At 38.0% G+C, this 19457-nt stretch overlaps 1 protein-coding gene and 1 long non-coding RNA gene across 5 annotated transcripts in view; one reads left to right on the top strand and one right to left on the bottom strand.

Annotated features, from left to right (window-relative positions):
• Positions 1-14343, bottom strand: part of MICU3 (mitochondrial calcium uptake family member 3) — an 83078-nt gene extending 68735 nt beyond the window's left edge. For 3 of the 4 annotated variants that reach the window (XM_006198031.4, XM_072950383.1, XM_072950384.1), the window contains exon 1: positions 13949-14343. In XM_006198031.4, the coding sequence (XP_006198093.2) occupies positions 13949-14338 (390 nt within the window). In that variant the 5' untranslated portion in view covers positions 14339-14343. Of the gene's footprint in view, positions 1-7519; positions 7586-13948 lie in introns of those variants that run through there. The other variant, XM_072950385.1, reaches the window with a different exon arrangement.
• On the top strand, positions 13970-17567 carry LOC140689485 (uncharacterized). The gene is made up of 3 exons (XR_012064488.1): positions 13970-14744; positions 15365-15502; positions 16873-17567. It is a non-coding gene; the product is annotated as an uncharacterized lncRNA (long non-coding RNA).
• Positions 17568-19457: the final 1890 nt, after the last annotated feature.

Below are 19457 nucleotides of genomic sequence, written 5' to 3'. Positions count from 1 at the left end.
ATTTTTTAACTTTGGCAAACATAACTTTAAAAAGAGTACCAAAAAAGTACTAACAAAAGGTATAACATTTTAAAAGTAATGAATCAATTCTCCATTTGTAGAAACTATTACTGAAAAGGATAAACAAGTTTTTAAAGATCACAGAATATTACCTCGTTTTGGCAGTTTATTCCCATCACACTGGCATTTAATTTTCTGAAAGAACTTAAATGTCACTTGAATAGAAATGAAAGCCAAAAAGGCATCATCTAGGACAAAGTTTATAAAACCAAAGTGTTAATTTATAAAACAGATTTAAAAATTAAGTTTGGAGGAGATTAAGAGACGGGAACAAAATTAAAGCAACTACTAACAATAACCAAATAAAACATTAGAAAGAATAAAGTGATTTTGAGATTAATAAACTATACAGCTTAAGTAGACCTTACAGATTCAAATCAATGACCCCAGCCTAGGACATTTCATAGACGAATGATGGCCCTCAAAGGTTAAGGGACTTAGTTACTGTCACAGAGACAGACAGTGGCAGAGAACTAGAACTGAACTTCTTTACACACCATATCTCATTTGCGAAATAAACATTTTAAAAGGCATAATTAATACGTAGTCTTTAAATTAGCTCTGAAGGTTTTACACTTAAAAAGTATTGTTTGGAGATTCAGTTTCATCATCTAACAGAAAGTGTGAAATATTTCCATCCAGAAAGTTACCTATGAAAGACAAAAATACTGATGCTCTAGGAAATAGAGTAAGTTCTTTACCAGCCCTCAAGACAGAACTGCGGAGTGTTTTATTTGCAGGAACCATAACAAGCTCATAAATACCCAGCAGATTACAGAGCACACATCTGAAAAATGGCTGTAGATCAGGTTCAAAGAGGTGATGACTATGGAGACTGAGGCCAGTGAATTTCCTCTACCACAAGGAAACAGTAAAGCTGGAAGTAAGAAGCAGATTCTCCTCAGGTTTTATCAAGGCAGTTCAGATTTATTTTTGCAGACTGAGATTTTTCTGAGGACTACCCAAGGATAGTATAAAATCTGCACATACAATGTTGTTTTGTGTGATACACACAGTTTTGATTAAAATTCTTATTTAAACTTGGGATGTTATCAGTTCTTACAATGAGAATTAAAATGCTAAGGGCATAATGTTTGAAGTAGTTGTAGAGGTGGTAGAGGAATATATTAATTATATTAATGAAGTAATTAATCTTCTTAGGCATGCAGATAGAGTCCATTTCCCAGTCTCACTTGTACCTCGATGTGACTCAGTTCAGGAAATGAAATGTGAACAGAAGTGACACGTGTCACTTCCAGGCCTGGCCCATAAAACCTTCCCATATGTGTTCCCCCCTCTCCCACCCACCCACCTCTTTTAGGCTAACTGGAATGTTGACACCTTGGAACCTTGAAAGCCACTTGTTGAAGATGGCAGAGTCACTATCAATTTGGGTCCCTAAATGATGGGTTTCCTCATCACCCCAAATCTATCAGGGAGAACTTAAACATTCAAGTAGATGGCCCATCTAATAACCTAGACTCAAAGCCTCTGACTTCACAGTTTCAAAATTCAAGGACAAAATTCTGTAACCACCCTACGTCACCAGCTAGAATGGCTCCATCTCTGGGGCCACTGGGTACTGCAAGGGAAAAAAAATAACAGTGAGCACCCACTTGCGATCTCCAAACTCCTTTCTCTAGTCTCACAGGAAGATTCATTCTTTACTACGCAACTAGAAGACAGGGTGAAATGAAGGCAAATTTAGTTGAGAAGAAGTAATAAACTGAGCAAATTTACTTCTGATAGATCACTTCCTCCATGAAGTACGGAGGCCATTTGCCGGAGACTGGGCAAAGGAGGGATATGCAGCAGGTAGAGAGGGACACATCATTTCGGAAGGGCTGTTGTGGGATGAGAAACATGTAAAAGGACTGTTAACCATGTCTCCTTGTGCACGTTTCAGTTTCTCAAGGTTTTATATCTAGACAGGGTTTCTGAGTGACAGGCATGTAAATCTTCAGTTTAACAAATAATGTCAATCTACTTTCCAAAGATTTGTACCCATACCAGGAGAGCATGAGAATTTTTATTGCACCAAACCATTGCTCACAGTTATTATCACTATTTTTAATTTTATCAATCTAATTGGTAAGAAACAGTGCTTCACTGTGGTTCTATTTCCCTACTGTTAGTAATGTTGAGCATCTCTTCATATGTTTATTGGTCTTTTGAGTATCTTTTTCTTCAATTACCTGTTCACACCTTTTGTCCATTTTTCTATTGTGCTGTCATTTTCTTATTAATTTGCAGACTATCACCATATATTCTGAAAACTTATTCCTTGCAAGGCTATGTATTGTAAGTATCTTCTGCCATTACAAGACTTCTTTGTACTTATTAGATAGTTTTCTTTTAATGAAGTAAAATGTAGCAGTATTTTCCATTCTAGATTGTGTTTTTGTCTTGTTTTGAAAATCCTCCTATCCTAGGGTCAACATTTTATCTTCACATACATTTCTTTAAATATCTTAAGACTTTACTTATTACATTTAGGACTCTAATCCATTTGGATTATTATGGCACGGGGTAGGCATCTAATTTCATTTTCCTTTCCCACATAGAACAGTTCAAGTCTAATCAAGCTCTATTATCTTGCATATCATTGTTGTCCAATATTGAGATCCACCTTCATAATAATAATAATTATTGTTGTAATATGTAGTCAATGTTTAAGACTTACCCCCATTTTTACTAATTTTTTTATTCACCATTGCTTCTTGAAATCCACCCTTTTTCACGTTCATTTCTTCCTGATATTCGCTCCTTCAATGACGATCAAAGACTGGTAAACTCTCTCAGTGTTATGAAAATGAACTTATTTTATCCTCATTCCTAAATGGTAACTTACCTAGGTAAAGAAATCTAAGTTGACACTTATTTTCTCTCAGCTTTTTGAAGAGACTCTACTATCTTCTGCTTTATCTATCCACTGCCACAGATTAGTCTTCAGTCAGACCAACTGCTACTCCTTTGTAGGAAATTGGCCCTGTTTCTCTTCATCTTTGATTTTACAGTTCCACTACAATCTGACTACACATAGATTTATTCTTATTTATCCTGCTCAGGACTGTTCATGCTTCCTGAATCTGAGGATTTATGTTATTGCTCCTTTCTGAGAACTGTTCAGGTTTTCTCTCTTAGAAAACTGCCTCTCATCCTCTCTGTTCTCTTCTGTAACCCCTACTTGATGAATTAGGCCCTCTCAGTCTATTTTCCACATCTTTAACACTCCTCAGTATTTGCCATTTCTTTAAAAGTGTGTTACATTCTGTGTAGTTTCTCAAAATTATCTTCCAGATCACTAATTGCCTTTTCAGCTATATGCTGCCTAATCTATCTGACCTCAAAGACTATATTTTACATTTCTAGAAGTTCTGTTTGACTTTTTATTGTAATCTACCTATTCTTTTTCATACTGATTTTTCATTATGTCTTTAATCATTTTGAATATACTTAATTTATAGACTCAACCAAATCACCCTATTGTTAAATTGTCAGGAATCTAATCACTCAGTTTGCTGACTCTCTTTCATAGAACTTAATACACTTTGTAGTTTGGATTATGAGCTTATCCTCTTGTAGGTCTTCTCTGCAGGAATTACATATGCCCAATGAATGTTCAGAGCATTTTCCTCCAAAGAAGTTCTGTGTTTCTTTCTGCCAGCTGCATCAGCTTTTTCTCTGCATAGGTCATGTAAGTTCTAACTCTAAACCCATATGAAGCAGGGTGGGACCATTTTTACACATTCTCAGGAGAGTCCTTTTTCCCACAGTGCCCAGGCAGACATCTTCAGGTTTCGCTGTCATCAACTGGTACTGAGGGGGCTGAAAGTTTTTTGATTTTTTTTCCAGTCCATCCTGTTGATGACGGCTCTGGTTTTAGGAAGGTGGTGTCTCAGCCCAACTTCCCAAGGTCTTGTCTCCTGTCCCCACAGAGGCATTAAAATCCAAATCCCTGGAATTCCATGAATAAAGACTCATTGCTCCCCAATGTAAGCCATAGCTCACGCTGTTCTAGTTATTAGTTTCTTCTTTATTTCTGCCCCTGGCAATTTTCTTTAATTTTTTTAAAGTATGGTATGATATTTAAAAGGATGTTTAAAATATTTTTATGATAGATTTATATAGCATGCTGTATAGATAGAACCAGAAGTCTAAACCATTGATTTTATTAAATGAGCATTCCTTAATTTACTTCTGAGTATTTTCATTTCACTTAAAAGCAATGTTCTCAACACAAGATACTTCACAACTAACAAAGACTGACATATAACTATTGCTCATTCTCTAGTTTTTCTTTAGAGGGAGAACTCTGATGTTTAGCTAGGCTCAGAAGCACACAGAATAAGGTCACATTTCTCAGTCTTTGTTGTAGTTAGATAGTGCCATCTGACTAAGTGACCAGCAAATGGCAGGAATCTTGAGAAATTTGCCTCCTTGCCTACAGTTTAATAAAAAATTTTAAATTACTACTTTAATAATTAGGATAAGTTCTAGATTTTAATTATTTGGTGATATATGTGTGTGATGTTTTTGATAGTCAAATATTTTGTTCACAATAGTACTTTTGTACTTTTGGCTGATAAAATTTAGAGTATTAAATCAAAGTATGGAGTATAGATTTTAACATTACTCCCCAAATAGGATGTTTTGACCAAGTCTGTGTTATGAAAGACTTGAATCAACACTCCCACCTGACTTTTATGATGATCATGTAATCACCAGGGCTGGCAGATCAGAGGAGAGCATGACAGGCATACATGATAGCATAGCTACACAAAACTAGACCAAAAAGTTACGAGACTGTATTCTTTACTAGGAGAACATAAAATCCTGAAGTGATCCATTTAATCGGATAGGAAGCAGTCTGGAGGAAGTCATGTGACAACAAAGATCAAATAGAGAAAGGTGGTAAAGTTCAGGTCACACTGATCTCCTTTCACCACAAACCCAAGTCCAAAAGCTGTCTATTAGGACTTTGGACTCCATCACTGAGCTTGATGACAGTAACATCTCAAAATCTTTCTCAATATCCTGAGGACAAGACTGAATGTAAATGGAGAATTACAAGTCACATCCCATCTTAGATTAGTAAGAATACATTTAAAGTGGTTGGAAGAAGTTTAGAAGATCTTATTTGAATAGAACCAATTTTAAGGGTGGAGCTAGCTTAAATTATACCTAGCCTATGAGAGCCTTTCTGACCTGATATGAAGTCCATTAGGGAAAATACACTTTGAATTGTTGCAAGCAAATTGAATAAACCATTATATCTCTTCCAGGGAAAGGAATAATCCAAATCTCTCACCTAGTCAATACTACAGCATCAACTGAATAGGTACCATCCTTATTAGAAAGCAGGAAAAAAATGAAATTATTTGAAATTCCTTTATATACACTTCCTGTATTCTAAATTCTGGAGGCAGAGTGAAGTATTAAAATTGTTAAAATGCAAGCTATTGAACGGGAAAAAATACAGAAAACATGGATTCTACTTTTCCAATTTGGAAAAATAACTCTTTAATGAGCAAACCCTATGCCTGTCAATTAAATGATACAGCACTAAGGGTCCACATTTTACTTAGCTTACATAATCTATCAATACATCAGAGGATAAAGGAGTGAAGGGTTACTAAAAGAGGAAAGTGAAGAAAATAATATATCTAGAAAATCCTGTTTAGTAGACAAATGACTAGGCATTTTCTTTAATGCCAGATAATGCCATAAATAAAACTTGTTCAGTTTTTTAAAACACATCTTTCTCCAAACAGGAGTGTTTATCCAATACAAAATAAAGTTATTCAAAGTTTGGCACAATCCTTGTAGGAAATCAGTAGCATTAATACACTCCAGGTTAAATTTGCCAATCAATTTTAAACAAAAATAAAATAAAATAAAATCTATAGGGTGTTGGTGCATTTCTTATGTAAGTTAAATATTACATCATGGGTAAGAAAAGTACTAATTAGATCATATCACTAGGGTTTATACATCTCAAAAAGAGAGATAGCATAAACAAGAATTAGAACAGCCAAATTTCTGACCATGCAAAAATATTCACTGAAAAACTACATTTCATGAGCTAGTTAAAAATTCACTTTGTCATTTAAAAACTCACATTTAGAACTGCAAATAAAAGATTTTGTGGTTTTCTATTTTTTTTTTAAGTGGCTATTTCAATCCTCTTTTCTCCCCCAAATATCTATCATGGTTACTCCACAGATTTCTATTATTTTGCTCCCAGAAAATGACATCACCTTCTATATCACCAAGAAAATAAAAGCCATCGGGCAGGAACTCCTCTGTCTCCTCCCATCCTTTTCCAAATCACATTGGGAATGGCATCACTCTTAAGAGTAAACTCTTCCCTTGTGCTTTAACTTTCAGCTCCCATCTCCAACTTGGGCCTCAGCAAATCAATTATCCTCACTTTCCTTTGGGTTCAGCATCCCTCTTCTTTCTTTCATAAATTAAATTATATTCAAAAGTCATCATTTAAAAAAAATCAATTCTATCTCCCTTGAGCTACTGTCCTCTCTCCTCCTCTTCATGGCCAAAATCATAAAAAGCTTGTCAACACTTACCTCACCTTGTCCACCTCAGCTTTTCTTCACCTATACTCTCAACTTACCCAACTATAATCTGATTTTCACCTTCAGGATCTCACCAAGATCACCCACCCATGGCCTCCTGACTGCTAAAACCATCGAACACATCCCATTTCTCATCTTAGTTGACCTCCTCTGGCAGCATTCATTCTGACACTTCTTATTTGAAGTGCAATCTTTTGTTGGCTTCCATGACTCTCCTGGCTTTCTTTAATCTGTCTAGATCTTTCTTTGCAGCTTTGTGCAGAGTTCCATTTTTTTCTGTCAGTCTTTTAAATCACTGATGCTAAACAGGGCTCTCTCCTTAAGTGCTTTTCTCTTGTTCTCCATATTCTGAACAATGTCATCCATTCTTATGACTTCCAGCACTTGATGATTCCCAAATCTGTATCTATACTACAGAGTTCTCTCCTGAGCTTCTGACCCATATATCCAACTAGAAACTTCCCCTGAGCTGTCCGAAGATACTTTGATCCACTGTGCAAGTTAAAAACTCATCATCCATGTCCACCACCCCAACCTTTCTTTTTCTCGTGAGGACTCAGTCTCAGTGAATTGCTGCGCAATACACCCAAATTGCCCAAGACGAAAACTTGAATATTATCCTAGACACTTCCATCTCTCACATCCCTACAATCTAATCAGCTGCCAGTCCTGTCGATCCTACCTCCTGAATCTCTCCAACCCAGCAACTTCTGTTTCACTGCCATTTTCCTAGTAAAGACATAACCATATCTTGTCTAAAGAAATGTTATCAATAAAAAATGCTTAACATGTATTTTTTTAATGAAAGAATATGGAGAATCATACCCTCCAACATTCTCACCTAAGAAGCAACAGCATCTTACCTGGCCTCCTGCTTTTCAGCATTGTATTCCTCCCTCAACTTCCCCATCCAGTCAAAATGATATTCCTAAAATGCAAATTTGATTATATCACCTTCATAGCTAAAAATCTGTCAACGCCTCCCTATTACTCTTAAGATTTACTACTCCTGATTTGCTTCCAGCCTAAAGTCTGATCACTCTTGTCTCAAAGACACTGACCAGGGTCTTTCATTCAGTGACCTTTCAGTTCTGGGAACACACTACACTTGTTCTTCACATATGCTTTTCCCTCCACCTAGAATATATTTCTTCATCCCCTCCCACCTCCCTCTTTACCTAATAATTCCTAGTCAGCCTTCAAGTCTCAATTAAGATATTATTTCCTCCAAGAAGCTTCATATAAGGTCTCAAGTCAGGGTTATATGTCCTTCCTGCATGATCCAATGGTATATTCTAGTTTCCCCATTACATCACCTTACCATTTTATAATTATTCTGTACCCCTACAAGAATATAAACTACAAAGAACATGAATTTTTTTCATCCACAATGAAATCCCTAGTACCTACTATATACGTCAATAAATATTCCTTGAAAAAAGTATTCAAGTATTCAATGAATAAATGGATCAATGAATAGGTGAATAGAAATGTGTTATTTGCAAATGGGACATGATACAGAAATCGTGATTTTGTGGCTATGAAAATGAGAGAAACTGACACGTAAGTATTTTAAAATATTAATCATTTAGACAGAATCACATACTCTAACATAAATGGTTGTCTATAATACTTTTCTAGGACCACGTAATACTCTCCAGGACATTAAGGCCTATAAAACAATACATGTTACTTAAAAGAGAAAGAAGTGGAGAGGGAAGGGGTTAAAGGAGCCATCTGCTGACAGCAACTAAGCAACTTTTGAAAACTGGTATGGGACCAGGTGGTCAACAATTTAGATACATAATTTTACTTGTGCGAATATCTCAAAATAAGGAAAACATCAAATCATTTGATACTAAAGGACAAAAAACTTCAAAGAGGATGAATCTGTTGTCTTCTCATATGCTTAGAGTAAGAGAGGAAACAAATAATGTATGCACTCTGCTATCTTATAAAATTGTAATTAGTTACTAAATTCACATCTACTATTAATGTTATGATTCAGTGTCTAATCATGAGTCCTCACAGATAACACAATGAGGTAATATATCTATTATTCTATCTTGTGTTCAGGTGTTTAGATGATCTCCCAGTTCCTAAAGTCAAATACAAATTTGCATGGATGAGATGATTTTGTAAAGATAGATTTCTGAAGAACTGTAATAATAAAAATACCGAGTTCAGAATTCATTCACTTGGTCATTAAATAAGAATTTATTAAAATCTTAGGAAATACAAGGCTTTTGTGCTATATGGGGGATGAATGATATCTCCCTCAAAGAAGCTGCAAAAATTTAGGGTTAATATAATTTTTTAATGATCCCAAATGTCTTCTTTAACCTTTAGGTAGAAAGTGCCACCCATTTCTCATAAATTATTAGAGGTAAATTATATATTTAGTAAGAAGGCAGCTACATATTACTTTACTTAGTACTTATAAACAGTCTAGATCAAAGTTACACAAACAGAATGATATGTGAGAATGTGAGAATTAATTAGGAAGTCACATTAAACTCAAATACTATTTATCTGAATTCCAATTCAAAATACAGTTCAGTGTTTTTAATCTTTTGTTTTTTAACGAGGAGCTTTTACAAGAAGAAAAAGAAAAAAACTGTTATACAACTTCATTCAAACTCATTGCTGTGCATTATTTGACAATTTCTAAGTTTTGGAAGAGAATTACAGATAAGTTTTTTTTTTAATTTAAGTTCAAGGTCATGGCAATTTTATTTCCTAATTTCCAAGGTCAATCTGAATAAAAGGACATCCATAAAATGTTGTACCTATCTTTCCCTGAGACCCAGAAAAAAGGTGCATGCATTTCTTTACCTCCTGGTTTGGTATAACCATAAAGAGGAAATATGTTTTCCCAAATTCATTCAAATTTCACTCTATGATTTACTTAGAAAAAAACCCCTACACTCTGTTATATGTGAGTCTATAACATGATCAGGCCACTAGAAGGGATGTGGGTAGAATGTCATAAGGTGATTCAGGAAACTAAAAGAGGGGGTCACCTAATTAAGCTTCTTATACAACAGTGCTATTCTATACAGAATTAACATGTCTTTAATTTCACATCTATGCGTCTCCCCTGACTCAGTAAAAAATTAGGACTCTTCTACATTTACACATCTGGCAAATTCTTCAGTATTCTGGAAAGAACAGAACCTCAAAAGTCCTCAAATGTGCTGCCTTAGAAAGAGGTGGAAAAGGTATACACTGAAAGAAACTTAAAAATGCATGATCACTGGCAATTATTATAGAAATATACAGAGATAAAAGCATTGTTGTCTTTTCCAGTTGAGAGTAAAACTAAGTGGATTAAAGCTTCTTAAGATGAACAAATCATAAAGTAGATCATGTGTTCCGTTTAATACATAAAACACATAAAATACTGGATTAAAGTATGTTAAACAATCTGATAGTTCTTTTTTTTTATTCTGGACCTGAAACAAAAAGGCAGTTCTAGAACAAAGATTTTTTTTTCCACTAATAAAAATAACATTTTAAGGCTAACACTGCAGGGTTCTAAACAGAATCTTGTCAGCATCTCTTTATAATATTAATAAAGCTCAAGGCCAAGTTCACTGAAAAATTTTGGCAAGCCAAACTTGCACAATTAAAATAAATACAGTGTCACATGATTCAGTCTCCCAAAGCCTGGAATTTTGACCTTGACTAAAGTCTTCCCAATTTTAATGCTATAAATAACTACTTTAGCTGAACAAAATATGAAACTATTAATTCTCACAGAACATGGCTGCATCTTTTCAACATGTATGTCCCATGCAAATATTTAGCACAGGCTTATTCATTCAACAAATATTTATCATTTGTCTACCAGGGCTAGGCTCCATACCAGGCAATGAAGATATAAAGATGATCAAGACCAACACAACGCCGCTCCTTAAAAGGCTAGGATGAGTAGAGAAGACAGACAATTAACAATTAATTGCAAAAAGCCATCATCAGGGAGTACAGGATAAGCAGCGGTATTTTAACAAATCTATAGAGTCAGGGAAGGCCTTCTGGAGGAAGTTCAGAGGCAATGTCTTTATAACAAAAACCTTCAAGGCTGTGGTAACAGAACTGTATTTCTGCAGGTTACTGCTGTCCACTCCCAAGAGTTATATTATTCTCATCACACATATAGGTTAATTTATATGCTAGGTTTATGTTCAGCATGAAATGTTGCTTAAAAGAGGCTGCATAAATCAAAGGTTGTTAGCTATAGTTTTAAACATCAAAAGGAATCACTTCTACCACTTCAGGGAAATCAAATAAGCATAAAAAATGAAATGGCAACACAGGTTTAAAATATTTCTGATAAATGGCAGGCTGACCTCCTAAGTTTCTTTCAACCTCTTCCTCCCCTAACCACATAAAAATCACAATAAAGGAATTATTTAAAAGATGTAAACATACAAGAACTAAGAAAGAGAAAAGGAGAGGAGATTAAAATGCTCAAGAAGAGCTGGAGGAGTGATAACTGACCCAGGGGAGCAGAGGCACTACCTAGGGACTGTAGAGAAGGAGGCCCAATTGAAGTAAGCTGATTTCAGGACAGACACCAGAAAAGATAAGGCCCAGGGAACACAAGGAGCTGTGGATTCAGAGTATCCGGTGAGGCAGAAAAGAGAAGATTAGACAACAACGTGTAAGCACATCACTGGACGTTCCCCTAACCCACATGCTCTCACACATATGTGCCCCTGCACCTGAAGCCAGAAGATTCCTGCTCCTCTCACCTCACCTATTCTTTGAAGAAGCTCAATGACACCAGAGAAAAAGACTTATAAAATACTGACATTTGAATGCTACTCTAATGAAAAGCCCAGATCACCACACGAAAAGGCATGCTCTCATGTACAAAGTACTTCTGACTGGCTCTCAAATATGGAAAAGCAACAACCACAGATAGGTGAGGAAAACCTCCAAAATGAAAATGAAAACTTAGAAAATCAAACAGGAATAATAAAATTAAAAAAAAAAATCTGGAAGAAATAACACAATGCATGGAGTAGAAGATAATTTAAAAAAAAAAATTATTAATATCCTTATAATAAAAAGAGAAATTTAGCACCCATAAAACAAAATAGAATGCTGTAACACATGAACATCAGAGAACACAAAATAGTTCTTTGAATTAAAAAATCAGGATAGCTGAAATAAAATATTTAATAGGAAGGCTGGAAGATAACAAGTATACCTCATAAAAACATGCAGATTTAAAAGTTGGAATTTTAAAAAGATTAGAATTTGATTTAGACTAAGATCTGTCAAGAAGTGTAACTTCAAATTAACAGAGATTCCAGAAAAAAAGAAAAAAAAAAACAACAGAGAAGAGGAAACTGTCCAAGAAATAATACAAGAAAAGTACAGACAACTTTCAGACATGAATTTCCACACTGAAAGGACCTGCAAGTACATAGCACAATAAGTGAAAGAAATGCCTATACCAAAGCTCATTATTGTAAAATATTCACAAGGATCAAAAGATTATAAAAGTTTTCAGAAGGGGGAAAAAGGTAAAATACAAAAGGAATAATGCACAACCGGAGACTTGGCAAGGGTAAGACATGACTTTAGTATTACTAGACTTCTAAAACAATATACAGGAATTTTTATAAACAATAAGCAATAGTCCAAGAGTATATAATACAGACAATAAATAAGTAAACAAATGAATAAAATAAAAATAAAGCACACTTACTGAACACTCACTACATGTTAGAGATGCCATTCTAACTCTCATAGGTGTATGAGGAAGACACTATTAACTCATTTTACAGATGATGAAACAGGCATTAAGAGATTAAGCAATGATACAATTAGGAAGTGACAGACCCAGAGTCTTAGCTTTCTAAGTTTTGGTCTTTTAAAAACTGCATGATACTGTCTCTCAACTTTAAAATTCATTTAAAATAAAGTAAAAAGATAATACCATTTGAATGTTCCCTATCTGCCTAATCTGTTCCCAGATATCTAAGGTTGATTAACAGTTCAGACTTGTTCAATCAGGACACAAGCTTAATGTGTCTATGTGTGTGAGGGTTGAGGGATGAAGGTTGAGGATATTTGCTAATATTTTAAGCACTCAATTGTATTAAAGTATTTTGTTCTATATATTTGTGACTTGCTGCTAGAAGGTCCATAAAATAGATTTCCTTTCCTAAATTCATCACAACCTCCACCAAAAGAACTGATGCACTTACATCAGATCACCGCTGCCTATCTGGGCAAAGAATAAAGGGTATACAAATTTCATTAAAGTTAAAAACAGAATAGCTGCTTCTTTTCTAAATTATTGTCATCTAACTCCTTTACACTCTTCTGGTCGTGCAAGAAAAATTTCCCTCGGTGAATCTCCTGGTCATACATGATCATTTATTAAATATACTGATATGACAAAAACATTGTGCCCTTTTACTCATTCTTGCCTTACACTCAGCTTTATGTTATCAGCTACATAATGATACTTATACAGTTTCTTCTGAAGTTCCTCTGTAGGAGTTCGCTTCTTTCAGTTTCCTACTTTTGCTGTCCTATCCATGTTCTCACTACTGTCCCAACTTAAGAGTATCTGCCTTTAGCAGGGGGAGGGAGGGAACATACTCGTTCTGAATACATTTCTTTTTTCTTTTCCAATCTGGTGACATCTTCATTCATTCCTCCTGACCTATGATGAGGCTACACGTATTTGGCATTTCCTCTCTTGGGACTAATAAACTCCCATGCAACAATATAGTGGGTTTTAAGACCTTAGACCACTCACTCCTTCACTTCACTCCTACTGCACTGGATCCCCTGGATCACCTGCTGTTGCTTGACCCAGCCTGGGGGAGTCCTTCCTCTCACGTAAGCAGCCCTCCACTTTCTGCCTGCCATGCCCTTGCCTTCTTCTGGGTCAGGTTTTGTTTTATTTTGCCTTGGGTTTGGGTTTTGGTCGCGTGGTGGCTGCAGCAACCCTTAAGGTCCTGATGTGACTCATCAAGGCACGTGAAGCATCATCTACGTCTTCCCAACACCTGGGTGAACAGACCCACGTCTGCCTGGCCTAGAAGATTTTGTTTGTTCTCACTCACAGGTCGAATCCACCTGCGGCCGCAGAGCTCACACTACGACAACCTCCAGTGTCCGGGGTCACCGTGGCCCACAGTCTCAAGCGCACCCCGCACGAGGTCACACCGTCCCTCCCCGCGCTCAGGTGTTAACACCTGGCGGCCTACCCTCGGGCGTCACCTGCGGGCCGGGCCGGCGCGCGCAGGCGCTCACGCACATACCGTCTCCTTGGCAGCCGCGACCGGGATGGGAAGCAGCCCTCGGCTGCGGAGCAGGTCCTCCGGCTCCACGGCTGCGCTCTCGGAGGGGCGCCCGGGGGCCGGCGGCCGCGCGGAGTCGGCCCTGGGGTCCCCATACAGCTGGTAGCACACGAGGCCGACCAGACCCCCGCCGGCCGCGGCCGCGATGCTCAGCTCCCCCCAGCGCCGCCGCCGCCTCCAAGCCGCCTCAGCCACAGCCCCCTCCTCCTCCTCCCGGCAGGAGAAGGGCCGGCCGGGGGGGCCCGGGGCCACCCCTGCAGGCCGCCCCCACGGCCCAGGGAAGGGATGGTGAGGCGAGGACGAAGGCGGGAGCCGAGACGGCGGCCACAGGAGCCTCCTCAGCGCAGCCATAGCGGGAGCTGCCCGCACGGGAGCTAAAAGGGGGCGGGCGAGGGGGTGGAGGGGGCCCGAAACCTCGCGAGAAGTCGGCGCGCGGAGGTTCTCTGCTGTCCGAGAGCGACCCCTACAACTGCGCGGCCTGGGGTCCCCTTCCGGGCGGCCTTCAGCTGGGGGGACCGGGGGTCTCGGGCTGCGGAGAGCTTGAGGAGGAGCGGGCGTCACCGGCTGCTCCTCGGCCCCGCATTCCCAGCCAACCCCGCAGTCAGAAATAACTGCGCCCGCCCACGGCGACACCTGACTGCGCGAGAACCCAACACCGCAGGCGACAGCCAGGTCGGCGGAGCCGAGCCCGGCCCTCGGGTGCGCGGGTGTCCGGGCGCCTCTCCGCTAACTTGACCCTTCACCTCTGCTTTGCTGGGTGCGTCTCCGATCATAGGTAGCACCCCTCTAAGACAGTCCCATCCCCTAACGGTATCTTGATCTGCTGACACTAGGTCGTGAATAATTTGCAGTTGTATCTTCAGGTGTTCAACAAAAATGAAATATAGAATTTGGCTCATGTCATAAAAATAACAAATTAAATCAAAGGATTTTTTTTTTGACTGCGTCTTTTGATGGGGTGAGGCTAATGCTGTTTTTTAATCAGCGTTAATATTTTTTAAAAAGACGTTTCTGGAATATTTCCAAGGAGGCCTTAAAATATTTTGGGTCTAGGGGTGTAGATAACTAAATTTAGTAGTCCCCGTTAGCTGCAGTCACAAGGGGGCTAGATCCTGGCAACTCTCACGAAGACTGAGGGCTTTCAGAGGCGAACAAAATGAGGTTTTCGGGCCTAGATCCTGTTAGTCCCATTTCTCACTAACCCCTTGCCTATAAGTAATCTGTCAGATACATCTTAGTTCATCTTGCTTTAAATTAGGCTAATGGAATTATCCTTCCTTAAAGCCACTAAAAGTGATAAACAGAAAAGTCTTCTATAACAGATGAACAAAATGTGTCTATTTTGAGATACCATCTCTGTATTTCTTTTCTTTTCAGCCTGTCGGTTTTATATAACCAGTGCCATGAGGAGGACTCGGTGGTAGCTCCTTGTTTTATCACCAAGATTCCTTCGATTTCTGCCTTCTCTAAATTATGGAAAATTTTGCTATTCCCACAGAAGCATTTATTCTCTGGGTAAATATCACAGTTCTTCTGGAATTATTTACTTTGAGCTGAATACAATTTCCGGGTTTTCTCATTCACTTCCAGCATGGCCTAATAGCAGAATATTGGACAGACTGATGAATTTTTATTAGTTGTGCATTAAAAGCCAAGTAGCTCTAAAGAGAATTAGGGAAGTAATACAATGAGAAGTGACAGAAATTCTCCAACATGGCTTTATATATATGATATATATGATTTCTCTCTGGTTTTAAAAAATTTAATACAGCCCCTGCAAGTCACTAGAAACCAAGTTCTTCTGTGAGAGGTACTGAGTTTAGGTTTGTCAAGTACTCAGACAGCTTTGGTTAAAAGGTCACTCTACAGGCAGAAGTTATTCTAACTTTCCTCAGTACCTCCCCTCTAAAAGCTAAATTTCCTTAAGAACAGTTGTTTTCTTCTCACTTTTAATGCTCTAACTGTAGATACATAAAAATAACTTGATTCCTTTATCACCTGTATATTTTTCTGAGTTCAATTCTCAAAGGGAAAAATTTTTTTTTGAAAACATGGTATTAGGAATTGATAAATTTTTTTGAAATTACAGGTAATATTGTTAGATCGATGTAGAGTTAGCCTTATTTCCTTTATCTTTTATGTCAAGTCTACTGGCAATGGTTTGTACTCTGCCTTTTTCCCTTAGTCAAAGCAAAGCCTTCTAAGCTCCATGAAGCCAGAGCATGTATTTGGCCCAACTGCTGGTGCATAGTAGGACCTCAATAAATATTTTTAAATGAAGATGGGAATTTATTATTGTTGTGAGGAAGAGGTGGAGGGGCCAAGATGGGAATGTGAATCAGGAGAAAGGAAATAAAGTAGCTCATCAGATGCTAAAGAAATCGATAAACTAAAGAAAGCAACAGATCCTAAAATGCAATTAATGCAATTGGAAGGGCAAAAAGAGAAAGCAAGAGGTTGGCAAGGAAAGGTTGTGGTCATGGAGAAGGGCTGATTTAGAAACAGATTTTATGATTTTGTGATTTGAAGCCATCCTCTTCCATATTATAATTTGACATAATTCTGCTGGATCTAGAGCCTTAAAGCAATATGCTTCCACCTGGTTCTTTTTGTCCTCTGAGGAATTCCAGCATGCTCCATGGACAAAAGTCAGTGGCTTGACTTTGATACCTTTCATTCTAACACATCTCACTGGTGACACTACGAAGCTGCCAGCTGTACACGTTTAATTGTTTAATTTCAAGACCAGTGAAAATCTCACTTTGACCATTACATCTGTCCAATCAGGTTTATATAATCTCTGATTTTATATGATTTCCAGGGTCTGTGCTGACAGTGTCTCACTCCGATTCTTGCTGTTGTGTTTATTCTCTCTCTGGTGGCAGGGACTTCTTTTCTTATACGTTGGGGAAACAAGGAACAGCAAAGCCTCCTGCCTGAAACAAGTGAACTGTTTCTCACTTGTCATAGCCTGTTTTCATGCCTGATAGTGATTAAAGTTTCTACTGTCTTCAAAAACTGTCTTCTGGGAGTAATATATAGATTATTCATTATGCAAACATGGCACTTGGGTAATAAAATAAATAATATCATCTTTCTAAAACTGTTGGCAGTAACTACTAGAATTTAGCATATGCATATCCTATGACATCAATTTCATTCCTAGGTGAAATACTCAACAGAAATGAGCACTTATGTGCACCAAAAGAAATACAGAGGAGTATTTGTAATTGGACAGAAACTAGAAAGTATTCATAAGTCCATCAACAGTGCCCTGGATTTTTTTAAAAATTGTGATATATTCACACAACTGAATGCCATATAGCAATGAAAATTACTGAACTGCAACTAGCATGTAGATGAAAGAAGACAGACATAAAAGAACTGTATTATTCTATTTAGAATGTTCAAAAACAGCAACATATATACACACACGTATGTGCAGTATCAGAAATCATGACAGTGATCTCTCTGAGCAGATGGTAGTGACTAGAAGTGGGAAAAGGCAGGAGATTGTGGAGTTTTGTTCATGTTCTGGTTTTTGATGTAGGTGCTGATTACACAAGTGTATTCACTCTGAAAATTCATAGAGCTATCCATTTACAATTTGTATATCATTTTGATGTAAGTCATACTTCAATTAAAAGTTTGTATAAAATAAAAATAGATCTTCTTCCTAGTGCTCTTACACAAATGTGTTATTTACTACAGTGTGTTATAACTTGCTTAGTTATGGACTGTACAATTTAGAAGGAATGTGTGGAGCTTGTAAAGAGTTAAGAGCAAACATTGGTTGAAGAGTTGGAGACTAACAGAAAAGGTAGATAATCTTGATATAGCCTAAAGAGATTAAATGAAGAAGCATCTTTAAAAGTCTTTTAGTACCTGAAAATCCGTAAGATGCTGCTCATTAGCTATTTTCCTTATTTAGAAAGGAAAGACCAAAAAGAACTTGGTACTTTAAGCAACGACCTAGTGTTTTATCTTCTTTAACCTGTAGCACTTCCTCCTGTGAAATGTCCATATGGGAAGGCCCAGTAGGTATCTGGTGGTAAGGCCCAGTGCAACCAGAATATACCCTTGTCTCTGGCTCTAACCCCAGACTGTCAGGTGTTGGATGGGAAATTGCTTTAAGGGCAGATAACGAAACAGAAGGGCAGCCTTCAGGACAGATGGAAAGCTCAGCACCGAGAGGGACCTATTAGAGAAATCAAGCATAGCATAAGGTAAGTCTGTGTGCATCCGTGCAGAAGCTTAGTGGGATGGCAAACCAGTCTCATTTCTTGCCGACTCCAATCGATTGGTATGGGTCACCCAGAACAGTGCTGAGCAAAATTTTCAGACCAGGTCCAGGATTTACAGGGAAAAGTGCCTTGGTGGATGAGTATGTCTGTCGGAAGCAGGGTATCAGATGTTCTAAGCTGCATTATTAGGACCACTGTGGCTTGTTTGCAACTCTCCAATACAAGAAGATAATGGAAATAATAGGAGGAACAGAAGCACTGACACACGTTTGTTTCTGTAACATACATGTGAACATTTTGTATTTACCCCGTGGAAGACTAGAAAAAGCAGTCTTAGAGCAGGCTGGAAAAAAAATTTAGAGCCAGCTTAGTCTGGAAAATTGTTAACCTTTTGAAGTTTGTTTGTTTGGTGGGGTGAGGAGTCCTAAGTGAAAACTGTCAAAAGAAATCTTACATAGAAGCCCCAAAATACAAAGTAAATAACAGCAGTGTCTCTGAAAACAGGAGAGGGTCCCTGTCCACTTAAAGCCTCTCTTTAAACTCCCGTAGCCAGGCTTGAAGCATCTCTGTGGAATCTTAGGGCTTAAAAACCATGAAAATGTACACACCTTAAATTTTTTTCTGGTGAGGAAAAGAATGAAAGAATTTCCTCTTCGTCACACAGTCAGGACTGGAGCCCCCATATTCTGCCTTACATCCATGTAGTTTCTATATTGCAATCAGAATGAAGAATTGAAAACAGTTTTCCTTAAGACAGACTAATTTGCAAGGAATAGAACAGAAATTGCATTATCTCAAATAAAAGAGATATTTTATGGATAAAATCCGTTTCAAGTCAGGGAAAAGTGGTTCGATTAGATTTAAGAAACTGGGGGATCCAGGTTAGCTCTAGAGACACACGAACGAAGAGTTCAAGGACATTTATTCTAACATACTGCTGTGAGTATGACTTGGCTACTAATTCTGTCAATCTCTGTGAGTCTTAGTTCAGTCTAAAGTATTGGCTTGGTCTGGCCTACAGATATTTTCAATCTTTGTTAATTTCTTAATCTTACACCAGTCAGCTGTGCCTGGGATGCAGCAGGTGGAGTCATATAGAAGAGACGTTTCTGGAAAATAGAACAGCTTCTCCTAATGTTTTACAGCCTGTTCTGGGGCAGGAAACTAGGGAGTCCTGATTTGCAGTGTTTGCAGATTTCATGGTGTAAACAGTTCCCCCCGTAACG

The sequence above is a fragment of the Vicugna pacos genome, chromosome 26 (assembly GCF_048564905.1).
Source record: "Vicugna pacos chromosome 26, VicPac4, whole genome shotgun sequence".
Taxonomy (NCBI): Eukaryota; Metazoa; Chordata; class Mammalia; order Artiodactyla; family Camelidae; genus Vicugna; species Vicugna pacos.
This window is presented reverse-complemented; position numbering and strand designations above follow the sequence as displayed.